The sequence below is a fragment of the Conger conger genome, chromosome 1 (genome assembly GCF_963514075.1).
Source record: "Conger conger chromosome 1, fConCon1.1, whole genome shotgun sequence".
Classification (NCBI taxonomy): domain Eukaryota; kingdom Metazoa; phylum Chordata; class Actinopteri; order Anguilliformes; family Congridae; genus Conger; species Conger conger.
The window spans coordinates 27,153,107-27,179,433 of record NC_083760.1 but is presented as its reverse complement, the minus strand read 5'-3'; the positions used below and the strand labels follow the sequence as shown (position 1 = coordinate 27,179,433).

At 40.9% G+C, this 26,327-nt stretch overlaps 1 protein-coding gene across 6 annotated transcripts in view; it reads right to left on the bottom strand.

The window, feature by feature from the left end:
- plcb4a (phospholipase C, beta 4a) overlaps positions 1 to 25,833 on the bottom strand; it is a 42,669-nt gene extending 16,836 nt beyond the window's left edge. The window contains exons 1-17 of one of the 6 annotated variants that reach the window (XM_061254568.1): positions 25,650 to 25,833; positions 14,037 to 14,137; positions 13,162 to 13,242; positions 11,968 to 12,027; positions 11,192 to 11,335; positions 8,214 to 8,293; positions 7,870 to 7,923; positions 7,144 to 7,225; positions 6,857 to 6,957; positions 6,109 to 6,166; positions 5,554 to 5,662; positions 3,182 to 3,392; positions 2,513 to 2,654; positions 1,483 to 1,562; positions 1,208 to 1,292; positions 1,024 to 1,114; positions 500 to 571 (exon numbers count right to left, since the gene is read on the bottom strand). In XM_061254568.1, the coding sequence (XP_061110552.1) occupies positions 500 to 571; positions 1,024 to 1,114; positions 1,208 to 1,292; positions 1,483 to 1,562; positions 2,513 to 2,654; positions 3,182 to 3,392; positions 5,554 to 5,662; positions 6,109 to 6,166; positions 6,857 to 6,957; positions 7,144 to 7,225; positions 7,870 to 7,923; positions 8,214 to 8,293; positions 11,192 to 11,335; positions 11,968 to 12,027; positions 13,162 to 13,242; positions 14,037 to 14,120 (1,534 nt within the window). In that variant the 5' untranslated portion in view covers positions 14,121 to 14,137; positions 25,650 to 25,833. Of the gene's footprint in view, positions 1 to 499; positions 572 to 1,023; positions 1,115 to 1,207; positions 1,293 to 1,482; positions 1,563 to 2,512; positions 2,655 to 3,181; positions 3,393 to 5,553; positions 5,663 to 6,108; positions 6,167 to 6,856; positions 6,958 to 7,143; positions 7,226 to 7,869; positions 7,924 to 8,213; positions 8,294 to 11,191; positions 11,336 to 11,967; positions 12,028 to 13,161; positions 13,243 to 14,036; positions 14,138 to 25,545 lie in introns of all 6 variants that reach the window. The other 5 variants (XM_061254562.1, XM_061254527.1, XM_061254545.1 and 2 more) reach the window with 5 other exon arrangements.
- Between the last annotated feature and the right edge of the window lie 494 nt (positions 25,834 to 26,327).

The window sequence follows — 26,327 nt, the reverse complement described above, 5'->3', positions numbered from 1 at the left end:
AGGGTTCCCACTCTCACCCATGCCAATAATATAAGGACATCACACCATTCAGTGTGTGACTGAATAAAGTCTAAAACAGGAGAGGTGTGTAACTGACTAAACTCTAAAACAGGAGAGGTGTGTGACTGACTACACTCTAAAACAGGAGAGGTGTGTGACTGACTACACTCTAGAACAGGAGAGGTGTGTGACTGACTACACTCTAAAACAGGAGAGTCATGTGACTGACTACACTCTAAAACAGAAGAGGTATGTAACTGACTAAACTCTAAAACAGGAGAGGTGTGTGACTGACTAAACTCTAAAACAGGAGAGGTGTGTGACTGACTACACTCTAGAACAGGAGAGGTGTGTAACTGACTACACTCTAAAACAGAAGAGGTGTGTGACTGACTGCAGTTTAAAGCAGTAGAGGTATAACAGACAGTCTACAGGCCTCAGATGTGACCTCTTCATACAGCTGCCTTTAGCCAGGTGAACGGATGCAACAGAAACACACCAATTTCAGTCTCCTCATCATTCTCGTCCTCCGGGTTTCCTTCCATGTGCTTTTTAAAGTCCTCCAGCTGTTCTGCAAACAGACATCGACACATCTCATCAGTTAACTATTATTATTTTATTACTTCTCTTCCATCGTTTCCCTAATTACCATTAGTTAATTTCCCAAATAGGGGTGTTTAGTCTGTTATCATCTAAGACATAATAATTGACACAATTTACATGCATTTTCGTAAGACAATTCAACATTCAGATGATAATTGATGCCATAATCTCAAGCAGTTTTTATAAAAAATTCCTGTGGCACTATGATTTGATGAGAGGGACAAGAAAGTAAATGTCACACCATATGCTTATGAAAGTTTTTTCAAGCCAATGAGGACATAGCTAGTCTATATCCAAGTAAAACCTGAGCTACATTGAAGTTAACCTCATCTGATGTCAGAACATCTGTTATCCTATATTCCCACCCCTCTAGACTTCTAGATTCAGACTTTTGTTCACTGTGTTGTGAGGAGTTCTTACTCTGTTCTACTTCAGGTTTTAATCGCTTGTTCTTGATGAGTATTTTCCTTTTCAGGTCTCTGGGGGAGGGTAAAGGCTGGCCCACATCTAGCTGTGAGACAAAATGGCACAAAGACAAGCATTAATAGACAGAAAGGATGCACTGGAGGAAAAGAAGGCACATTAGATAGACGGACAAACAGACCGGGAATGCCTCCAGTGTCTGTTTGAGAAGTAGATCGCCAAAGATCTCCTCACAGTAACGAGCCATCTTATACTGCTGTGGCTTCCTGTTAGAAACAAGAGGGGAAATTACATCATCAGTCAGCGCCACAAGTGAGCAAAACCATGCAGACAACAAACACTTAATAAGACTACACAGAAAAGTCAAAAGTTCTGAAAAACAGAACTAAACCATCCCAACAACATTATAACTGTGACTGAAACAAATAAACGGATTGTATACGGAACATCACATACGTGCAGTGGTTTTCGAATGACAGAATCACAGGGTACTCAGATGACACAAAAGCCGTTTCTTTAATGGCTTGAATTACATCCTAAAATAACAGGAAATGAAATGAATAAATAACAACAAACATGAAGCATTAGCATTGGAGTAATACTGAGATTAACTTACTGGGTACAATTGCTCAGGGTATCTAATTTCATATAAAGGGCATTGCAGAACATGATAATAGAATGTATCATCTATGTTATTTGTTACTGTACTTTTGATTATATTATTATACAATACTTTATTTGCATATAATCATATTGTGCAGTGCTCCCCAATGCTCTAGTCACCTTGCGTAGGATATTCAGTTTGTGTACTTCAAAACAAGTCTGTCTTAACAAGTGTTTTAGTTTTGTAATGAAATTACAAAAGTACCTCTGAAGTATAAAATGTTTGCTTGTTTTCCTTGTTTGCTTGTTACAGTACATTTTCTTATCCCATTGGCAAATTTTGAAATGAGTCAAAACTGTCTCACCTCATTTGCACTAGTTTTCAGGGGTGGCATTGGCTCAGGCGGTAAGAGCAGTCGTCTGGCAGTCAGAGGGTTGCCAGTTCGATCCTGCACTGGGTGTGTCAAAGTATCCCTGAGCAAGAAACCTAACCCCCAAATGCTCCTGACGAGCTGGGTGGCAGCCAATCGCCGTTGGTGTGTGAGTGTGTGTATGAACGGGTGAATGAGAAGCATCAATTGTACAGCACTTTGGATAAAGGCGCTATATAAATGCCAACCATTCACCATGTTGTCTTATTTAGAAAGAAAATAACAGAAATAAGATTTCAAGTCTAGATATAAAACTAAAATACTTGTTTTGACTGACTTTTGCAGTGTGTGTAAGCAATATTTTTGGTATGCATATTTTAGCCATAAAAGCGGGTGTTAGTCTGAGTGTACATCTTTTTGCATATTAGTGTGTGATAAGCATGTAAGCCTGTATGCATGTGTGTTCACCTAAATGTTCTAAGTTTGTGTGTGTTTGTGTGTGTTACTTTCACCTTGAAGAGGACGTCAGTCTGTGTGAGTGCTTGCTTGTGTATTTTCACCTTGAAGAGGATGTCAGTGCACATGGCTTTCCCGTGGGTAATAATCGGCTCCTGGTCTTCTCCTTTTCCATCCCAACAGTCCAGTTCCACACACCTGAAAACACACACGCATAAACACACACGCGCACGCACGCGTGTGCACATACAAGAGAGCATGCGCATTCATCCATGCAGGTGGGGGCAAAGCTGAACAGTGTCGGGGCGTCTAAAGGAGTTTGGGAATGTGTTAGGGCAGAGATCAACAATTCATGGTCCTCGAGGGCAGAGAACTGCTGGTTTTTGCACCCTCCCTTTACCTGGGAGTCAGGTGTGAAGACGGTCTGGCCAATCAGTAGCACTAACTACATTCTCAGAAATAAAGATGTAAAGTGTAGCTAAAAGGGTATCTTTTTTTGCTTGGAAAGCACACTCAAGAGAACATTACTGTACTTTCGGGGTACATTTGGAGAATTTGATCCTTCAAGAACAAAAATGTACTCCACTGCATTTCTGAGTGCACCCAGGAGAAAAAAAAAAAAAACACGGCTGGATTTAGATTTGAGGGCCGGAGTTGATGATCCCTGTGTTAGGGGCTTTGGGGTATGGGAGCAAACAGGGTTTCACATGGGTGACCCGTTATACCTGCACCCTGCCAGGAGCACCTGCCGGTACATTTCCACAATGGACTTTCCACCAAACTGCCGGCCGTTCAGATATGTATTGTGGGAGGAGCTGATGAAGTAGTGAGCCAATGGTTGGTCCATATCCTGGTACAGATCCAGATGGTCGAGGAACACCGGAGCGTTCTCGTCCGACATGAGGTACCGGCAGAACCCGTCAGAAGACATCACACCTACAGCACAGGCAGAGGGTCAGCACATCAACACACCCAGCCTCACTGTACTAGGCCAGAAACCCCGCTGTGCCATGAAAGAGGAGTGACCAAAATCCAGTTCAGGAGAACCCAGGATTGGATCCCAGCTTAAAAAAAAAAACATCTGGTAGCTGGTTGACCAGTTCAGACCAGCTCCCAGCTTAACATGGTTTGACCATCTCAAGTTATATTTTGAAACAAGCTATGGTTTGTTCGGTCCACCAGCTATCAGCTCAGACAAGCTACCAACACTAGCTGGTTGAACAGCACATACCCAGCTAGACCAGCTTATGACCAACTTGGCCAAGCTGGTTGACCAGTTCAGACCAGATCCCAGCTCGACATGGTTTAGCTGGTTGACCAGATCAGACCAGCGCCCAGCTTGAAATGGTTTGACCAGCTGAAGCAATGTTTTGAAACAAGCTATGTTTTTTTTAGTCAACCAGCTCATACCCAGCTAGACCAGGTTATGACCAGCTTCACTAGCTCAAGTTTCAAGATGGTCAAGCTGGCATAGCTGGATTTTGCAGCAGGGATGGCTCTTGTTTTCACATTGAAGTAAACAACAAATTCAGCCCAGGGGCCTGTTCCACAAAGCAGGGTTACTGAGCTAGTCAGATAACTCCACAAAGTAAAAATGCAGAAGAGTTGTTTTTACTTAAGTCCATGTTCCACATTTGGGTGGGGTCAGGTTTTACACAGTGCAGGGGCTAACTCTGTAATCCTGGTCCCTGGTAAGGTCAGTTATCTATGTAAATCAAATGATTAAAATCAAAATGTTACCCCAATTTGTCAAATAAATAATTGTGTTATAAACAATAAACATAAAAGTATGTTAATTTAACAAAATGGGGTGAAATTTTCCTTTGAATCAGTTTACATGGTTTACATAGTTAACTGACATTACCCGGTACATATAAAATTTATTTATTGCCATTCTTTGAAAAACTGGGAAAAATCTAATTTCACAGCGATCAAAAGCAGATGGGGGTGGGGTGGGGGGTGGAAATGGGTGACTTTTGAGATAAAGTTTCAATGATAGGACCACTGAAAACTTGCACTTGCACAATACAGAATATTTGACTGATTTTATCTTTGCTGAGAGCATGAATACTGATGTACATACAGTAAATAGCTTTTTGTATTACACTGGAGCAGTGTTCTCCCCAGGTAAGCCATCAGGAGTAATGTGTTGAGTAATGTATGCCTCCTTACTCAGAAAATAGCCGGAAAATAAGGAACACTGGAGCACACTGAGAAATACACACAGTTTAATGTACAGGGAGACTGACATTTAGATATGTTCCTCAGAGTAAAAAAACATGTTGTATTGCTCTGAGCTCTGTGTGCTTCAGGGGTCCTTATTTTGAGGCCAGTCCCTGTGCCGTTGTCCAGGTAAGGAGTCTTGAGACTGATTGGCTAGGCTGTTGAGCACCTCTAGACCTCTTTCTATTTAGCTGGCTCGTAGCGGGTTGGGCATTTCCCTTTTTATTACACTCTTGGTGTTTGAATCATTATTCTTCCGGAATCATGCTGACGCTGCGACGGTCACCGCAACCTCTGTCGTCAATTCGGGAGAGCTAAAGGCAAGCATGTGCTATCCGCTGAAGCGTGTGATGTCACCAATTCTTCTTTTTATGCCTGAGTTGACCAGTCAGGCTTCATTAGACATGAGTCAGAGGAAGACACTTTATGGGCAGCTAAACTTTGTGGGTCTAATCAAAGGCATGAGAGAGAGAGAGAGAGAGAGAGAGAGAGAGAGAGAGAGAGAGAGAGAAACAGAGAGGGGGAGAGAGAGAGAGAGAGAGAGATACTCTCTCCTGTTACCAACATGAGGTACCGCCAGAACCCGTCCGAAGACATCACACCCACAGCATAGGCAGAGGGTCAGCACATCAACACATTAAGTCTTGCTGTATTAGGCCGGAAACCCTGCTGTGCTGTGAAAGGGGGGTGATCAAAATCCAATCCAGGAGAACCCAGGATCCAGGAGAACCCAGGAAAACAGCTGAAGATTTTATAGCTGGTTGGCCAGTTCAGACCAGCTCCCATCTTGACATAGTTTATTTACCTGGTGGACCAGTTTAGACCAGCTTGACATGGTTCAAGTTATGTTTTGAAACAAGCTATGTTTTGTTACCTTTATGCCTGAGTTCTGGGTCCAGCTCATACATCTCTATGATCCGCCGAGCTCGTTTCGGATCATAAAATGGAAACAGGATCTCATTCAAACGAGGATCCCGTTGGTTCTGCCAAAGAACATAGACAACTTTCACAGTGACCACACCACACCCCTTTGCAAAACCAAGGCTTAAAACTGACTGAACACGAAATAAGCCACAAAGCAGGAAGATATAAAACAGGAGCTAAAGTTCTCATGACAGTAGGAGCAACAGGAAAACAGAAAGTGCAAAATAATAAAAAAGAATTTTATCATTGCACATGATTGCAAACATTGCCTGTCCCACACACATAAATCCAGCCAAACAGAGTCAAGCTGACAAATAGAACACCAAGCTCCACAGCACACAAAGCAGTAAATGTCCTGCCCTCCTGGAGTTGTCATGGTTACAAATGATGTATGGGGGTTAGGGCACAAGTGGGGGTGGGGGGGTGGGGTTAGCTGTGGGTTGTTTGTATAAGCACAGCTCAGACACAAACATGAGGAAAGTCAATGGCCAAAAAACCAACTTACGTCGTTCAGAAAGCTGACTAACTGGTCTACATTTAAATAATCACTTTTGTCACCGTTTCTGAAAAAGACAAATGAATGCAGAGAAAGTTACACTTTTAAAAAAATGGAAAATTGTACTTAGCGGCAGTAAAGTACAGGGACATTTTTATGCTAAACATCTGGCCTTTAATTCAATTTACCAAAAGCTGTTAGCAATAATAACTAAATGTAAATGTAATATAAGCCTGATGCACTTGGCTGAGTTCACCTAGCGCTTTGTGCTGAGAATGATTTATAACTGACTGGAGGAAATCACATCTCCATACACAAAGCAGCTCTGAGCAAGCAGTGCAATACCAGCACAAGGTGTTCTTGCCTATTCAGTAGCTCTGCCAATAAATGTCACAACCGTCACAAAAGAGCAGGGAGCACGGGCTGCCTGTACGGTGTGTCTGTGTGCTGAATACTGATCGATGTGCTTCAGACGGCATTGTGCCTTAAAAAGGATCGCTGTGTGTCAGACAGGTCAAATACGTTAATTGTTCTGGATTCAAGTACTTTTCTACACTTTCTACTGAGCTTGTCCGGTGTACTGGAGCCTATGAAATACCCTCGAAAAGTGCAAGCCCAGCCTTCTGATCCTCTTGGTTGGCTCAATTGCACCAGGCATGATCTTTCGAGCACAGAAAAGTATTTGAATCCACAACAATGAGGTATTTGACCCTGTATGAAAGCGGACTGCGTGTATCAGACGGGATTCCGGGCTCACAGTTTCCGGAAAAGCTCCTCGATGTCGGTCCGCGGGCAGATCTTCTGGGTGAGGGCGTAAAACTTGTCAAAGGTGAAGACGGCGTGCTCAATTTCATCGTTCTGCAACCAGGGCCAGGCAATGAAAAATTTTGTACTCTGAGACAGCTATTTGCCCTGGTATTCTTCAGTTTATCAAAACACTGTTTATATCAGGGTCAGATAGAGAGGGTCACACAGACAGGGTCATCAGGATCACACAGAAAGACCAATGGAGAGACAGAGAGACAGACGTGCAGGGATGCTCACCTTCCCACTGGGCAGGCCCAGGTCCTTGAGTGCCTGGAAGATCCCCTTTTCTGTTTTTCCAGAGGCAAATGTCCTGGTTATGCTACGAGGGAGTAGAAGACTGTTTATTACTGCACATTAACCTCCCATCAACATTACATTAAAACATCATTAACACTGTTCCCTGGGTTTAGCACTTTTGAGGTTCTAATTGCAAACTCAGTGCCACATAATGTCTCCACACAGCATAATTGCAATATGCTGACAGTGGTCACAAATGAACTTGTCAGCTAATCTGTCTCATTCTGATTCTCATCAGCGACCTTGAGAGCCAAATAATTTTATTATAGTAGCAAGCCAAAATAAGTCATATTTCTTCCTCTTTTTGGGAACAATTCACTTTATCCTAATTTTGAAATCCTAAAACTCCTAAAATCATCCTCAATACTGCAATATGCCCCCATCAATCCAAGAAGGTATACACTACGGCACATATCCTCCAAAAAGCCCCCTGACACTATTTTGTTCATTCAGTAGTCCACCGGCAAAGGCTAATGGTCATTAGTCTCATGGTTGGGACCAGATCTTGTGTTCCAACCAGACTGGATCTAGACAGTGTTCCTCACGACTGAACTGAGAGCTGGGGATCTACATCAAGTCAGGAAGCCTCATACAAATGCATACATCTGTGGTCTTACTTTATTCTACTGCACCTAACCGTAAAGGAACAGAAGTCAGCACTCCTACCTTCGGACAGGAATCTTTCCATTCACATTGGTCAAAAATGACAGCTTGATCCAACTGCAAAGAAGAACAGTAACATATGAGTGATATATTCACACTATAGTTTTTGTGCTATGGTAACATGTTATGGTAAAAAGCTATAAATCTGACATATAAACATTATGCCTCCAACACACTTTTATAAGAGTTACTATAGCATCTGCTTGGGGGTGTCATTCAGCCTCAAACTTGTACTGTATTTATGACTGTACATTGGCTTTCTATGGGCACTTTCTCTTGTTACTATTTTCTAAATTGCTGTGCAAACACATTACAGTTGAAACTAATTGGCCCGCTCCAGTACTTACTGTTTATTCAGGCAGGTCATTGGACACACGTTGTTTGCTCTGAAGTTGTGAATCAAGGACCTGAGGCCCTCCGTCCATTGCTGATAACCAGGAGGAAATAAAACACTTGAGAGTGCAATGCAAACAGCACAATACAGGCACCATTTCCACAGAGACCAACACTAATTAAGTATTCTTAGCGATTTACAATGTGCCCTCCAATGTTATAAACAATCAAAAGCCAGGTATGAACTGAACAGGTTAAAATACTTGCATCTAAAATCTGTAGCTGCATGCATACAGTCTTGTTCTCTTGAATACTAATTGCATATTCAAGAGAACAGAGAGGACAGGCCTATTCCCGGCTATTGTTCTTTGGTATTGTATGAGCACAGAACAGACACATAATATTTCTGGATTTATTTCAGGACCACTGTGCTCTCTTGGCAAACCTGTTTTTGTATGGGTCTTCTCTGTGCCGTAAAAGATTAATGGAAACATTTTGGCTTGCAAGAGAAAATGATGAGGAATTCACATGAGAAACTAGCAAAAACTGAAGTTCCTTAAAGTGCAGTGTTGGTATCAGTCATACCAAGCTGTATAGGAACATAACACAGTTCCTTCTCCACTGTATTCTATCTGCAGGAAGTTTGACTCCTTATCATATCCAGCAAGAGTCTGTCTGTCCCAGTGTTCAGTTGAGATACTGTTCTTCTACTCAACAGACCACAGGAGAGCACATTTCATTTTGAAGAGAAGAACCTCTGAAATCATCTAAGACTTGACTCCTTTTCTTTCCTCAGAGACGACTCAAAGGATAGAGCGGGACCTGTGCACATGCCAGGGGAACAGACGATGGGTGCAGCTGACATTGGGGCCTCCAGCCAATCAGACAGGCCAGTCACCTAGTCTCCTCTAGACGGGGCACCCTGATACTGTTTATCCTCAGCTCCCATAATTTCACATTGCCAGACTGAGAAATGTCAGAAACACTAAAACATTTCATTATTTTTGGTTTTAACTAAATACCTGGGAAAAGAGAATGTACACAACTTGGAGTTACTGTCTTGCTGACGCACGTGGAGGAGACACTACCTCTATAGGGCAGAGAGATTAATTCTATCTGCAAATCCTGTACAATACAATTCAAATATATATCTGCTTGCCAAATTATGAACTTTCATAACTTTTCACCCACAGAAACTAAACAGGCCTTATTTCAAAGTAATGCTAGTACTACAAAGTCATTTAATTTCTTAAAACAAGTAGTGCTCACTACCCGGTGGTTGGTCACGCTTTCTAGGTTTTTATATGCAATTTGCAAGAGAGGGCATTGAAAAAACATGATGAAAGTATTCAATTATGTATGTTCTTTAGTTTTGAGAAGTAAGCATTTAAAATGTATCGTCCTATTTTCAAACGTTTGAAAGTGTTCTCCTCGTGGTGCATCACATGAGGACAACCACTCCCCTTATCCCTCCACTATAACTTGTGACCCATTGTTGGCTTCCAGGCAAGACAATGTAGATATTTGAATAAGGTTAGGCTCAGTTAAATTAGAGTGGCTTTTAAGAACTATTAGACTATGTTTGGTTCTATTAATTTAGCTAGCTAGCTAACGTATGGTGATGTTATCGTTATCGGTATACGTTAGCTAGCTAGTTTGCTTTCATAAGGATGTTATAGTTGTGGTTTTATCTTAACTTGGCCAGATAACCAGCAAAAATTATAATTGTATAAGTCCCTACCTTAGCTATTGATAGTTGATATCCTAAGTTAGCTAGATTGTGAAAAATCAGTCTCTCATGATGAGTATCATGGAGGTAGCTATGGTAACAAACAATGTGTGGAAATCATAGCTAATTGATAGTTCTCATTACCACACCCATACAGTTTGGGTGAACTTTTATAGTGGGAAATTTAGGCTTAAACATTTTTAAAATACATTTAAACGACCAAATAATTTAGAAAAAATGCACATTTGTTTTGTTGTTGCCTAAAGACAAGTGGCAAGTGTCACATTTAACCACCATGTTACTCCTTTAATAGGTCTGATACAGTTATACATTAGCTCAGGTCATCTATCGTTAACATATCATTTGTTGTAATGATACAGATGGTGATCTTCACTTATAAAAAATGCAGCTGGGGATTTTGCTGACATACAAATTTAATTTTGCTAGTTAGCTATACAGGCGGCACGGATGGTGCAGTGGGTAGCACTGCCGCCTCACAGCAAGGAGGTCCTGGGTTCGAATCCCCGTCGGCCGGGGCCTCTCTGTGCGGAGTTTGCATGTTCTCCCCGTGTCTGTGTGGGTTTCCTCCGGGTACTCCGGTTTCCTCCCACAGTCCAAAGACATGCAGGTTAGGCTGATTGGAGAGTCTAAATTGCCCGTAGGTGTGAGTGCGTGAGTGCGTGAGTGCGTGAGTGCGTGCGTGAGTGAATGGTGCGTGTGCCCTGCGATGGACTGCCGACCTGTCCAGGGTGTATTCCTGCCTTTCGCCCAATGTATGCTGGGATAGGCTCCAGCCCCCCTGCTACCCTGATCAGGATAAGCGGGTTCAGATAATGGATGGATGGATGGATAGTTAGCTATACACTGTGGGTGTGAACAGCTAGCAGTAGAAAGCTAACTTAAGACCTGTAACAAATTGTTACAGGTTGTTAGTTATTAAAGTAAAAGTAAATGTAATCAATGCTCCGGTTATGAACCACTCAAGCAAGTATAGCTAACTAATCAGTTAACAGCTATCATTCAAACAGAGAGTTTACTTTTGGTTTAGACAGGGTTTAAAATAGATAACTGGCTGCCCTCAGCATTTTATCAACCCTTCCACACAGCAAATTGTGAACTTTGACTTGGACTCCTGAATCCTGTTCCTATTCTGCACAGCAGAGTGATTGCTCACTTCCTGTTTACATTCAGTTCAATACATTGATACTGGATTGAAGACTCACTTCCTGTTCCCACCCAGTGCTGTAATAAGTGGGCATGTACCTTGGCAGTGTGGCTGCTGTCTGCCAGTAGGTACAGGAAGTTCAGGTTGACCAGGTCAGTTCCACTGCAGATGCAGATGATTCTGTTCTCCAAGTCACTCTCAGCTTGTCCTGGAGCCTCCAGGCACGTCAGGAACTTCGGGTCCTTCAGGAACAAGAGGGTAAGAGACCAGGCTCAGGCATTCTTTCATGCAGAGCTTTTACCTGTGAGGTCTTTCTCTGAGGACAACCAACGGATGCTAGGGTTACCTCTATGAGGATTACCTGTGAGTGTGAGACTGCAAAAAACATCTCAATGGGTATAATAAACTAAAATTCATATGCAGCTTTAACATGCAGTCCATCGGTGCCCAATCAACCAGTTGGAGCTAGAGGGTGACACAACGTGGACCCCAAACCAACTGAACCCTCCTGTGCGTTGGGCGACGTAACCACCAACTCCATGTCTCCCCATAGGGTTACCACATGAGGCATGCGACAGCCCATCTTATCCATATATTTTCTCTTATCTAACTGCTAGATATATTATTTGAAGCACTATCTGTGTGTGAGGGTTACATGAGAGAACTCTATCTGTGAGTGTGAGGGTTACTTGAGTGAGAACTAACTGTGAATGTGAGGGTTAACTGAGTGAGCACTACCTGTGAATGTGAGGGTTACCTGAGTGAGAACTACATGTGAATATCAGTGTTACCTGGGTGAGCACTAACTGTAAGTGTGAAGGTTATCTGAGTGAACACTACCTCTGACATTAGGATCCATTTTGAGAGATCTTACCTTGGGTAGAACAGCACTGCGGATGGAGTTGATGAGGGAGCACTCTACAACCTGGCCTTCCTAAAGTAACACAGATTGGACAAGTGATTGCACAGCATTACATTCAATTTTGCAGTAGAAAACACCCATAAAACATCAGAAATATGGCAGGTATACTTGTCCAGATTACAAGATGCTGAGAAATGGGTATAGAGCTACCACAAGAAAATAAATTGCAGATCAGGAAATGTACTGTAGGTAGGTAGCCAAATGGCAAACGGGGTGTAGCTGCTTCACGCCATATTACAGTATAGGATTACAACGGCAATGGAGAGGGAAAACTTGGGAGTGAAATCGCATACAAAAGTAATTCTTATAATATAAATCACGGTGGTCCAACTAAGGAAATACTATTAATACATACATGTAACTTGTAACAGGAGAAGGTAAAACTGGATTCACAATTCATTGTACTCTAATGAATGCATATGCAGAAGAGTTGTTTAAATTCTGAATTTTTATACTGCTAGCTGACTTTAATAGAAGTCTAGCGTCCTTCCAAAAATAACTTTGAAGGTGATTATATCTGAAAATACATTAGAAGAAGCCTACAGGAGCACCCTTCCCCTGGAATAATTCATTTGGGCTATAGGCTATATTGGCACATAAAGAATACCGCCTGCTTTCAGGAGTTCTAAAAATTCCCACGCAAAGAAGGGAGTCGCAATTAATGCTTGATTTAGTAAATCAGATGGAATACTTAATTTGCTTTACTGAAATAATATCCACCCTGTTTTAGCGTCTTTGTTCCAGGTATACATATGCATGAACATATTTAAGATTTTAATGCAGATTTTATGAAAAATATATTAGGGATAATACTCTTCCAATTTTGAGCATACAATATTCTGTAGCTCTACCTATATTGTTTATTTCACACAGGCTCTTCTCTGCTCCTCTTTTCACAAAAGGGTGAATCATTTTGAAGGTTACTATAAGTATATTGTATATTGCAAATGCTCCTGATGTCTGGAGGGTGAAATATCCAAACAAAAGGTTATTAAATACGGCCGCAGCACCAGAGTAATGCTACTGGATGTGCTGTAAGCAAATTTTGAATGTTCGACAAAACAACATGTTTGTGCCTTTTGCACCATCACATGCAAACTGCAAATGTGCAACTGGGAAATGCCTGGAGGTGAGGAGGAGTCTTACCTTCCCTTCGCTTTTCCATGACAGAAAGAACCCAAACTCGTCCACTCTGACGAAACACTTTGGCTCAAAGACAAAGGGATCCTGCAAACAGAATGCTCAGAGACAGTGGTACTGTCTAGGGCTGTGCCAGGAACACAATTTGCATAAAGTACACAGTTAACCGTGTTTAAAGTAAAACGGTTAAACCAGGGGTGGGAGGAAGATGGTGCACACATTCATTACTTTTTTAAATACGCATAGCCCAGATTACCTGCATAGCAAGATATTAGTGAGATGTAAAATCATGAATTTGGTTATCTAATATTTTTTGTCATTATCAACATAACACATTTTCCTAAATTCTATTTATATTTATTCCTGTTTCCAGAAATATGAAAACAGAAAAACTCAGGAGCTCTCTAAGTGAAAAAGTGACTTTGTTGCAGCTAGAGTGGCACTTGCCAGCCAGCCAGTGAGATCAGTCCCCTCTCAAAAACTATCACAATTTTGCTGCATTACAACACTTACAGAATACCCCTAACTATGAGAGTACAGAGAGGACAGTGTAATAAATGTGACGCAGAACTATAGTATCTGACTCAGACTGACTCAACAGATCTGTAATGTGACAAGTAAATGCTCTGTTAGCAAAGCTATGATGTTGTTACAAATAAGCAGCCCATGTTCTGTGTTAGCATAGCTATGATGTTGTTACAAATAAGCAGCCCATGTTCTGTGTTAGCATAGCTATGATGTGATGCTGTCAGTTGTAAGGATAACTGGTCCAATGAAAGTCATTTGACTCATAAACTGAGAGCACACAAGCAAAAAACAAAACAAGGCACTTACTAAGACTTTAACATACACACCACTCACACATTAGAACACGGTCTTACCTCTTCATATCTGTCAAAAGAAGCCCCCTCCTGCATAAACTGTGGGATGCATTTCTGCCAGTTGAACACATAGGCTTTGGCCATGGTGGTAACCTCGTGCACTGAGAGAGAGGAATGGAAAAGTCTACAATGAAAAACATTTCTGGCAATTCTGCAATGCATTTCACCCAAGTTAGGCAATAGGCTACTTTCATGATAAACAGAAATACATGCAGCTCTAGCTAAGGATCATGGGATAATCTATGTCTTCCCTCTGCCTGGAGGGTATTGCATTCCCCTTGGTAATCTGCCTGTCAGTTTATTTATCCATAAGCAGGTCCGCTACTAGACAGGAAGATCTGAGGGCCTACAATCTCAGACTGAATTGATTCCTTTATGTCTGCTTATAATATCTTTCCTTTGAGGGAAACAATCTACAGCCAATTTAAAGAGATTGTGCACCATTAAAATTAAATTACTTTTAATTTTGTGTTATGATTATGCAGATTCTGATTATGATTTTTCAGATTCCTGTAAGAGGGACTAAAGCAAAATGGATTATTCACTTTCGGGAGAATGTTTTTTAATAGCATTCATGTTTTTAACTGGCACAGATAGTGCCAATTGCACAATTATGAATATTAGATACAGACTTTGCTGCTTCAGAATGGCTAGTATCAGGGCATTTGGGGTTCATAGTCAAGAAAATACTCTTCAAGTAACTCCAAAGCAGTCAGGTACAGTGTTGATATGCTTGAAATAAAATCCCACAAAGTTAACCGCCAAGCCATGTTCATAATTAAAACCAAGTAGATTGCATTAAATCAAAGTTAGGGACAAATGTTGATGAATCCATGTCATATTCATACTGACAAATGAGACCATATAGAAACTGGTTTATGTTGACCAGAAAATCTTTGCTGCTACTCTTATAACTACAGTACAGTGCTGAAGGGGGAACATTCATTGAGAGACAAGTGGGTGCTGGATGTACATGTCTGATCTCATTCAGCACTGAGGCACAGCACTAACACTTTCTGTTTTCAACTGTCTAACGTTCCAAAAAGACAGCTAGCTCATCTTCAACACCAAGCTGTTTAACATAGAGGGGTGGGGTGGGACACACACATTGTTTATGTTTCATTACCCTGCGTGACTCAGAGGAGACATGATGGAACATGTTGAAGAATACTTCATTAAAATCCGGTTAGTTGCTGTGGATTCCAGCGTTTTAGGAAAAGAAACAGTCTTATCTAATTTGATGGTGAAAGACAAAGTTTAGCTCTACTAAAAAGAGGAGCAAATGAAATCTACGCCCTGATAAAACACAGCAGATGCAAGGCTTCACTCACTTGATAAAATGCCAGAACAAGCAGGGCATAAATAATGCAACTGAGACCTGTTGTACCTGAATCATTTACACCCATACAAGTTAAACTCACAGGTGGCGCCCCAGCAAACCGACCGCATAGTTTTGCATTTGAATGAAATAACATTGAGCCATTAGCTAATTAAGTTACACAGAGCCAAATATACAATATTAATAGTTCAGCAAACATGTATTAAGCATCCGCCTTGCATTAATATTTGAAAAAGTATGGCTACTTCATCTGTGTGCTCAAGGTGAACTGTGAAATTTACCATAAGACTCTGACCTAGACCACGACTTTAGCAAACATACAGGGAAGTTCTCTGCAATTCTTTAAATGTGCGAAATAGCATACTGTACGCAGTATGTAAAAGAAAGCATGGACTTATATCAGGGTGTCAGATTCAATACATGGAGACAGAGCATCTGCTAGTTTTTAGCGTGTTTACACACTTCTTAAAATAAGTCAAGGATTGACTGGAGAGACCACACCTTATCTTATCAAGGCCTACATTGGATTATGAAAGAAAACAACAAAAACCTGCAGAAAATGTGGTCCACTGGGACTGCAGCGGACAGCCTGTCATACACAGAGTACCCATAGAAGCAGTAGCTGGAGAGAAAGCTGTTACTTCCTTTTACCACATGACATATTCTAAAATTAACCTCTGGTTATCCAGGAATCTAAAACCACAAACAGTTACAATACCACAATGTGTGCATGGATGGATCATATGCATCTGTGAATATATAGTTCTGCCAAACTGAAGCCTTTATTTCAATGCTACTCACCACCCATTTCCTTTATTTCAGAACTATGACTTGGTTATTTATGCATAGCATTTCTTTCATTTCAAACTTAACCTTTTCATATATCACGTACAGTAAATATCCATCCATCCATCCATTATCTTAACCCGCTTATCCTGAACAGGGTCACAGGGGGGCTGGAGCCTATCCCAGCATACATTGGGCGAAACGCAGGAATACACCCTGGACAGGTCGCCAGTCCATTGCAGGGCACACACACCATTCACTCACACACTCATACCTATGGGCAATTTAGACTCTCCAATCAGCCTAACCTGCATGTCTTTGGACTGTGGGAGGAAACCGGAGTACCCGGAGGAAACCCACGCAGACACGGGGAGAACATGCAAACTCCGCACAGAGAGGCCCCGGCCGACGGGGATTCAAACCCAGGGCCTCCTTGCTGTGAGGCGGCAGTGCTACCCACTGCACCATCCATGCCGCCCTACAATAAATATGAGAAACTGATTATGTCAAAACAAGCACTTCATGAATTATGCATCTGAGACTGTTATACCTGAATGATCTGCATTACAATATGTACGTTAAACTGGCAAATATATCCAAAACAACTGTGACTATTTAATTGTAACTGTTTCCATCTGACTGGGATATCCTGCTCCTGGCAGCATTGAGCAGGGTTGGGCGTCAATAATCGGATGGGAGACCTGGAAAAACTAGCTTTGCTTGTCTTCCCTATGTATCAAATAAAATATAAATATACAATACGTAGTGGTGGGGACACTGCACTTGAGGATAATGCAACGTTTTCATACAAATATTTATGGTTTATTGGTGATGTAATCAACTCAGCTCTCTTTTACTGTTCATCCTTCTCCTTTTCTAGCTATGTTGATGTGTGTTAACCATTCTGGCACAAAATTGCTGTCATTAGTAGTGGTTGAGCCCATTGAGATCATAGTGCCATAGTAAGCAGATGTATCATCATGATCAGACAATGCAAGCTGTGTGATTACCCTGCTGTAAAATCCAGATATGCCAACTTGACCAGCTTGAAAATTGAGCCGGTCAACCTGGTCATAATAAGCGATCAAGCTGGGTATGGGCTGGTCAACCAGCTAGTGCTGGTAGCTTGTCTGAACTGGTAGCTGGTCAAAACATGTCAAGCTGGGAGCTGGTCTGAACTGGTCAACCACCTCAACCATGTCTGAACTGGTCAACCAGCTACCAGCTGTTTCAAAACCTAGCTTGAGCTGCTTTTTTTTAGCAGGGTATGCTCAGTAACGGACAGCATGTCAGATCACAGTGGCCGGATGGGCTCTCGCCATCAACAGAATGGGTGGTTTTATATGGAAAGGCAAAAAAGAGGGCTTCACAAGCATCCTGTCCCTTTGAAGAGCACTGCTGTCCCATTGGTCAGACAGTTTCAGTCAGCAGGGTATTCCCCACTTCACCACTGAACAACATGTCCTCTGAATGGATGCCTTCTGTTGGCCAGTGGCAGCTGAGGCAGTCCTGCTGTCTGCCAGCATAGCATCTGTGCAGTTCAGCTGGTGGACTGCTGCATGACCAGGAGCAACGGCTGACTAAACAGCTTACTACGCTAAACAGCTTACACTCAACTGGAGAGGATGCAAATTAGGGAGAAAATTGCCAGTTCCCTAAATATACTTCTGCAGTGCCAAATATTTTATATAAAATATAAAAAGTTCAGCAAACATGTGTTATGTATTATGCATCAACATTGCGTCAAGGCCTACATTTTATTTTTGTTGAAAGGAAACCAAAAACAAACTGTAGACAACGTGGCAGTGGTGTGACACCCCTGTCATACATAGAGTACATTTAGAACCAGGAGATGGGAAGAAATCAGTTACTTCCTTTTATGACACACTCTAAAATCATGCACTGGTTAACCAGGTACCAAAATCCACAGTCAAAATACAACATACATATGAAAGGACTCTGCAGTATAGTTCTGTCAATGCTGTAATAATGTCCTTTATTTCAGAACTGTGACTTGCTGATGTATAGACAGTTGACGTTATTTATTTTCATTGCTGAACTTAAGTGATTTACTGTATTTATCGCTGTATTTATCGCTTTTATATATTTATTTATTGCTGCAGATGCTTAACCTTGCAACCAATAAATGAACTGAAATTGACCGTGATTCTTTAACAATGTTTTTTCTGAAATACACATTGAGAAAGACTGAACGTCAGAGTCCATCCATGCACTATTTAAACAAGTCTATTCCTATTGAGAGTGCTGTCTTTTTCCATGTTATTCTCATAGCTCATAAATATGACAAACTGATTGTCAAAACAAGCACTGCAGAATTATGCATCTGAGACTGTTATACAGTACCTAAGCAATTTGCATATACAGTATGTGAGTTAAACTGACAAATAGTTCCATAACATCTGTCTCCATTGTAATGTAACTGTCTGAATGGGATATCCATACCCCCACTTAACCTACTCCTGGCGGCATTAATCAGGGTTGGGCTTCGACACTTGCTCTGTGCCAAATAAATATCAATATTCAGTATACTAGTGAGGACCCTGCCCTGGAGGAGATAGGAACTTTTACATACAAACATCAGTGCTTTCCCAGTGGCAATATAATCAACCTAGCTCTCTCCCACAGTTCACCTGAGTTTCATTCGTAATTCCGTCACTCTCAGAAATAAAGTGACAGTGGAGGTACATTTTTGTTTATCAAGGAACAGATTTTCCAAATGTACCCTGAAAGTACAGTAATGTTCTCTTTGGGTACAAATGAGCACATTTCCAAGCAAAACATGTACAAATATATTGCTGTCGATTATGGATTGGTTTGGGCTGCAAGTGGTGGAGCCACTTGACCCACCATGATATCATAATACAAAGCCCCAATGATCCATATCTAATTTCAGACTAATTTCAGACTTCAGAAAGTCAGGGACATATTTAAAAAAACAAAAATCACTTTGTCCATTCAGCTGGGAACTTGTTAGTCTGCTTTAGCACTTTAGTCCATAAGTATTTGGACAGTGGTGAATTTTTCTGCTCTTTTTGTGCTGTACTCCAGCACAAGAACAAGCTGCATTCACTCCCAACGGCTAAGTGAGACAGTGCCATATTCCTACAGAGACGTATTCATATTATTTTCCGGGGCTTCTTCACATAACACTGTAGATCCAGCTCTTTGATCTTTTCAAGAAGACGTACGTATACAACAGGGTAAGACCACAACACTTTCCCACAGAAAAAAAGCATCGCTGTTACAATAGTGCAGGCTGCATATTTCAGCTCTGTAATGTTTCACATCTGACTTGACTGAACAAAAATAACATGAGCATTTCATAAAAATGCCTCTTTTTATGAAACCTGGAACTTTTATGAAGCTTTCATTATTGCCTGTGCTCTGCAGATTGGATGAGAAGCATTTTATTTATCTAAGATTTATTTCCATTTTCAGCTGAACAGAAATCATACACTTACTGAACACTTTGTTAGGAACAGCTTCTAAGTACTGGCCAAAGGTTACAGGAAGGTGACAGTAATGCAAATAACCACACATTACAACAGTGGTATGCAGAAGAGTATCTCTGAACACACAACGCGTCAAACCTTAAAGTGGATAGGCTACTGCAGCAGAAGACTTAATAAGTCAAAAAAATAACTCTAATAAATACTTAATAAAGTGCTTACTGAGTGTATGAATCAGGAAGTCAATTAAATTCGGTGAAGGAAATAAACTGCTGGAGACAGAGTTACAGTACAGCTAAGAGATGTTGACAGAGATCATAACATGGAAAAAAAACGTAATTATTTATGCTGCAAATTAATGTGAAATATTCATGGAATATTCATTGTACAGTACAACCCATCATCTAGTCTACTACACAGATCACACTATTCACCACTAGACCTTAATAATGGGTTCATTTTAATATTTGTGTGCATTAGTCATGATTAGCCCTGTGCACGCTAACCAGGTTCAATCATGCCCTGAATGACCTCAAAGTTCATTATACAACAACCACTAAAATCAATAAGCAATTACATTTCATTGTACATTAACCAGTAGAATCAATAAAGAATCAAAGTTCTCTATAAATCAACCAATGCAATCACTGCAGTAACTCTGATCACCAATTAGCAAATTTCTGAAGAGGCAATTCAATTAAAATATTTTTAGGAGCACAATGTAGATGAGATAGAAGCATTTTTTAGCTCAGATTCTGTGCCACTGATTGAGTACACTGTGTCAATGCTTTGCAACAAGGATACTTCAGACAGGTACTAGACATATGTATGGTGTAAGGGCTAAAAATAAAACAAATACTAGCCTTTATTCTCATACACAGACATGTTCAACTTCAGGGTATAGAAATGTTGCCAGTTTCTCCACATTTTGACCTCAAGAGACTTTTTACTGGCAGAGCTCCCATTTTAATTAGAATCCCTGTGCGTTAATCATACAGAGATCCTCTCTGACAGACTGAGATACACAAAAGAGCGGGGAACAATTTCTGCAGAAGATTATAATCAGTGACCTGTCACTTCCACGCCTTTCAACTGTGAAGCGCATTAATACTGCTCACCTTAATCCCAGAGAGGACAGATTATCACAGCTCTCTCACTCTCAGGCTTGAACATCATGTGGTCTCATCTCAGCTTTTTAGCTATATGCCATATGTTGTATGTTCTGTAGTTTATAGTTGTTGACACAAATTTTTCTTCAATTATAATACCCGGCTAAAAACAAAAAAAACAAAAAAACAATATAGTTGTGTATGTCTTCATGAAGGAACAATTATTTACAAAGAGATACAGTATGAGGTAGTTCAGGCTCTTTGAAGAAATTCTGCTTCCCACTGAAATTGTTGTTACATCTAACAAGATCTTCAACCTCACAGTTGAAAACGTGGAAAAAAAACGTCGGTTTTTACTGTGACACTATGAAAAGTCCTGCCTGCTTAGTACATTTCTGTAGAGGGCAAGGGGGAAAAAAACAAGGACAGGGACATGGACAAGGCCGCTATCATAGATCTTTTCAGTGACGGTGTTGATTACGAGCTGTCGCAGAACCACACAAAATGCTTAATGTCCTGTAAACTGTCCCAATCGATCATTTTGCATTGTGGCAATGCATTCAGAAGGTCATACTGAAGCTTATTTCAGGCTTTCAGAGAACAGAACAGGGGAATCATGATAATTGAATCCAGAATTGAGTAGGCACCTGGATAATGATATATAGCCAAATGTAAAATTCCTCCTTTTGGCAATGCAAATGTGAGACAAGACTATTTTATGAGAGAGTCTAAATTAGAATTGTCACATTTTAATTAGGCTTGGTCTAGTAAAAAAAGCCAAACAGAACGCTCAGATATCCTCAATATGCACGACAAGGCTATTTTCATGCTAGGCCTACACAATCCCACTATTAGACCACGGATATCTATGCCCAGCTCTGGTCATCACAATATAAGATACATCATCTGCATTTCCATGTGTCCAACATAGAACAATCAGCCACAAAATACGGAGGAAATTGTACAGCACTGAAGCTCGAAAAAGAACAGAGAAGGGCAACAAGACTGGTTCCTTGAATCTAAACTTGTTAACCAAATGAAATAAAAAATGTTTTACTCAGGTTCCCTTTGTCAAATATAACACTTTTTACCTAAATATCTGAAACCATTGAACTATTCATATAATTTTCGACTTCAATATACTATAAAGGACATACATGACAAATACATAATATTAACCATTCCTTTCATTATGTTTATTGTACTTCGCCTGGATATTCATACTAGAGCCTAGTCTGTTTTAGCCTTAACCCTGCCTGACAGGTTATATCTGTTGACTTAGCTTTCTTTTCCTGCAAGGCTGTTGCTACGACACAACAAGGTTGACCTGCCCATGTCATTTCACATCACAGTATCCGTTATCCGTTATAATCTCACATATCAACATGACTTTCCACTTATTTGGCAGAAGATCAAATGTGCTTTGTTTTTGGAGAACCTGAAAGGTGGGAAGTATTTATTGTATTGTGTGCTGACATACAGTGCAGTCCATAAGAAGCGATTGAGTAGCCAACTGTCCAATTGCTTTTGGTTCACTCACATGGGCGGACTATGTATAAAAAGGGATGTACAGAGTACAGAACCAAAAGATCAGTGTCCAAATACTTACATGGACACTGAAAATGTCTGGAATGGAACTGTGTTGACATCTCATTTTTGTACTTGATTGCCCACCTTATTTTGCACAGAAAATAACTCATAATATCAATTGTGTACGCTTCCCACTGCATACTGATAGTGTGGTGATCAAATATGATGTCCCACTATCTGCCAAAAGAGCAAAGTTTGGAGGTCAAAAGGAACTGCCCAGACTCCAAAGAACTCGCACATGGTGGTGGGTATTTATGGTTGGGTATTTACAGGCTCACATGTACTTGCCCACTTGTCTGATTATGATTATGATTATGTAACTGGCGGCACGGATGGTGCAGTGGGTAGCACTGCCGCCTCACAGCAAGGAGGTCCTGGGTTCGAATCCCCGTCGGCCGGGGCCTCTCTGTGCGGAGTTTGCATGTTCTCCCCGTGTCTGCGTGGGTTTCCTCCGGGTACTCCGGTTTCCTCCCACAGTCCAAAGACATGCACGTTAGGCTGATTGGAGAGTCTAAATTGCCCGTAGGTATGAGTGTGTGAGTGAATGGTGTGTGTGCCCTGCGATAGACTGGCGACCTGTCCAGGGTGTATTCCTGCCTTTCGCCCAATGTATGCTGGGATAGGCTCCAGCCCCCTGCGACCCTGATCAGGATAAGCGGGTTCAGATAATGGATGGATGGATTATGTAACTGCTCATAATTCTAAGTGTACAGAAGTATCGTATCTGCTCAGGTTCAACCAAATGACTCCAAACTCATTGGATGTTTTTCAAAGCCAAAAATGACCAAGTCATTCACCCAAAACGAATCCAATTGAGTATGTGTTTCTTATGCTGAAGCGGTCTTAAGGCAGCTACGGTAGCCCCTGAAACAAGCAGGAGCTGAAGATGGCGGCAATACAGGCCTGGCACAGCACCACCAGAGAAGATAGTCGGTACCTGGTGGTGTCTATGGGTCACAGGCTTCAAGCAGTCTCTGCATGTAAAGGATATGCAATACAGTACTAAACATGACAACTTTCACTTTTCATTTTCATAACATTAATATGTCGAAAACATTATGGTGCTCTGAAATGTGGGGACTATACATGAGCAAGTGCTCTAATTTCTACATGCTGAAACCAAAGTGAAACCCTTGAATAATAGTGGAGAATGTGCACTTTAACCACGTGTGAATTATTACAAATTACGTTTTTCAGAGCACTATAGTTTTGCACATTAACTGTCATTATCACTTATCTTTTAAACTACTGCACATTGGCCCATTATCTACTGGTTTATTTGTTCTCGGAAAAAGCTTTTACATTACATTCTTATATCCTCAATTATGTCCAGTGATTTTTTTTCTGTATCGTGAATTATAAGCTACATATTTTACAGTTAGGAAAATACCCAGTAACAAACAATAAAACTGCTCCCAGCTCATGTTTCACTGTTTCCTGTTGTTAGCTTTATTGCCACAAATTGAGTTAGACTATACAGCCTAAGTATACTTCCACTTTTGTCATTAGATTTGTGCCCTATCCTGCCAGACTGCCTGCACATTAACCGCAACATTTATTTTACTCGTATTCATACACTACATATGTCTATTTGCTCCAATGTGCTAATCGCTAATGTAGGCTAATGCTAATTATTCTTCTGCCACAACAAACAACCAGGCTTGTGCAACCCTGCTCCTTTAGCACAATTTTAGGACACCATAGACCCTGTCCTACCATTTATTAACCCATCTGAGGAGGTCAATCTCAACTGAATGGCACTAAGGATTAATATGAGGTTTCCTGAGAAAATCTCAAGTGAGAATTTCAAAAATTTCTCCAAGTAATACTTTCTATAGCACGTGTAAATACCTTTAAGATCTCTCAATCTGTGAGACTGAAATTAATTATAGAGTAACTAGCCTATATGGAACCGGACATGGCTTTACTTTAAACAAAAAGCCACAGAAATTAGGCTAGAAAGCAGACTTAGTTGCTAGTACTGTAGGCTAATATATTTATTAATCAACAGAAATAAAAACTAGAAAACCATTGTTCCATGTTGTAAACCCCGGGATATTTACTGTAGGCTACCAACAATGTAATAAGATCAGCTTTGTCTAAAAAGGCACCGTTTGCACGTACCAAGTGTCCTGAAATCTATTTTATAGTTAAACGTTCTAATGTTCACATATATAATTTATTTAATTTAAAACAATGATTCTGAAAATTTTTCACATTGCTATGAAAATACAAAGACTTTTACTTTTGTTCCAGTGCACGTCTATGAAGAGAAACTACATACTGTAGTGTAGCTGTCATGAGTGATATTTTATCATAATGAAAATGGGACGTGGGCATCTAAGAGTACCACGCGCGTTACATCAACATCTGTCTGCCTTACCTTACCGGGATAGAAAACTACGTTGTCATTGGACAAATAACCACATCTATGATCAAATCAATGCCATAAAACAAACTTGTGAGTATACAGTCCGAAAATCGGCTTAGGTATCTCGAATGCATTTAGCAAGCACATGGCACAAGCACAGCAACATTTCCCTGGCAATCATTAGCCTATAGCTGGCTAGTTCGCTGACAAATACACTAAATCATTTAGCAAACCCAAGCCTTACAAGATCTGGTGAACTAGTTCCGTCAGATGGTTATGGTGTGCACAATGGTTTTTCGACCAAATGCAAATCTACAATATTTAATGTACAACACATCTGCCAATGAAAAAAATAAAAATAAAAAACTATTTTATTGAGACATATTAGCCCAGCATTAGCCATAGCTTTTGACATACAGAAAATGACTTTACCATGCTAGCTAGCACTAGACCTGCTTATTTATGATTGGTTAGTGTTGACACTAGTGTTGCCCAAACCTGGAGCTAGCTACATGCTTTAATTTAGGTTACTGCAGTAGCCTACATCGCACACACGTTCATTTCCTAACCAAAAAGCTAAGTAATATTGGCCAAAAAATGGTCTGCTTGCTGCCCTACCGCTATATGAGCAGGACCATATGTGTAGCAACCTTTGCAATGTGGATAAGCTATATCAGTCACGTATGCTTAATTGCAATTTAACATGCTTGAGATAACGCCATTTCCCCTGTTCACAAGTAATAATCCGCTCAGGGCTGACAAGTGTCCCAGCATCGATAAGGACCGCATCTGCAGACAGTTCTACACAAGCAAGCGAATAATGCAACAGTATAGATTTGCTTACATCTGCAGCGATTCGCCTGCGTTCTGTTACCGGTGCGAACACTGCAAGCTTCGGTAGACACTCTCCAGTGGCGGGCTACGCTGTTCCCGGTGACCTCCGCTTACCCGTTCAAGTGCCCTTCCTCCAGTGAATGACTGGACCCGTCCTGGCAGCGTCAGCGTGGATGAATGACAGCTCGAGCTCATTCGCAGAACTGAGGGAGATCCTCTGTTCTTGCGGATAAAACATAGAGCGTATCAGTGGGATAAAAGGAGGAAGCGCGCACACTGCTGTCAATCAGCAAGTGTAGTCTGGTGCGCGCAATAGGCTGCGAGCGGGCACGCCAGGCAGTGATCAGAATAGGGCTTGTAACACATAGGGCTTGTAACACATTAACAAAGCAGTGGCTTTGGAGTTCGTGCGTACAGGACAGCCGAACTACATGCGTGACGGATAGTGGTATAACCTCCATAACCACGCCTGTGGTCTGAAATTTGCATTATAAAAACTTTAAATAGTTGGCACTTCAGTAAAAGCAATATTTTCATGTATTAGGTCATAATAATACCTAGTTATTTAGCCTACCTATGATCACACAATGTACTATCTATGTAGTATGAGTCAAATATATTCATTTAGTCTTGTTTATTTCAAACAGATGGCCTTACAAAATGTGATTATTGTCAATAACAAGTCAAATTGATCTTAGATAAGGTGTAATATTTCAGAATGTGTGATCTTGACGAGATCCCATCCATTGGCAGCTGATTTAGCTAAACAATGCCAAACGTGGCATTGCAGTC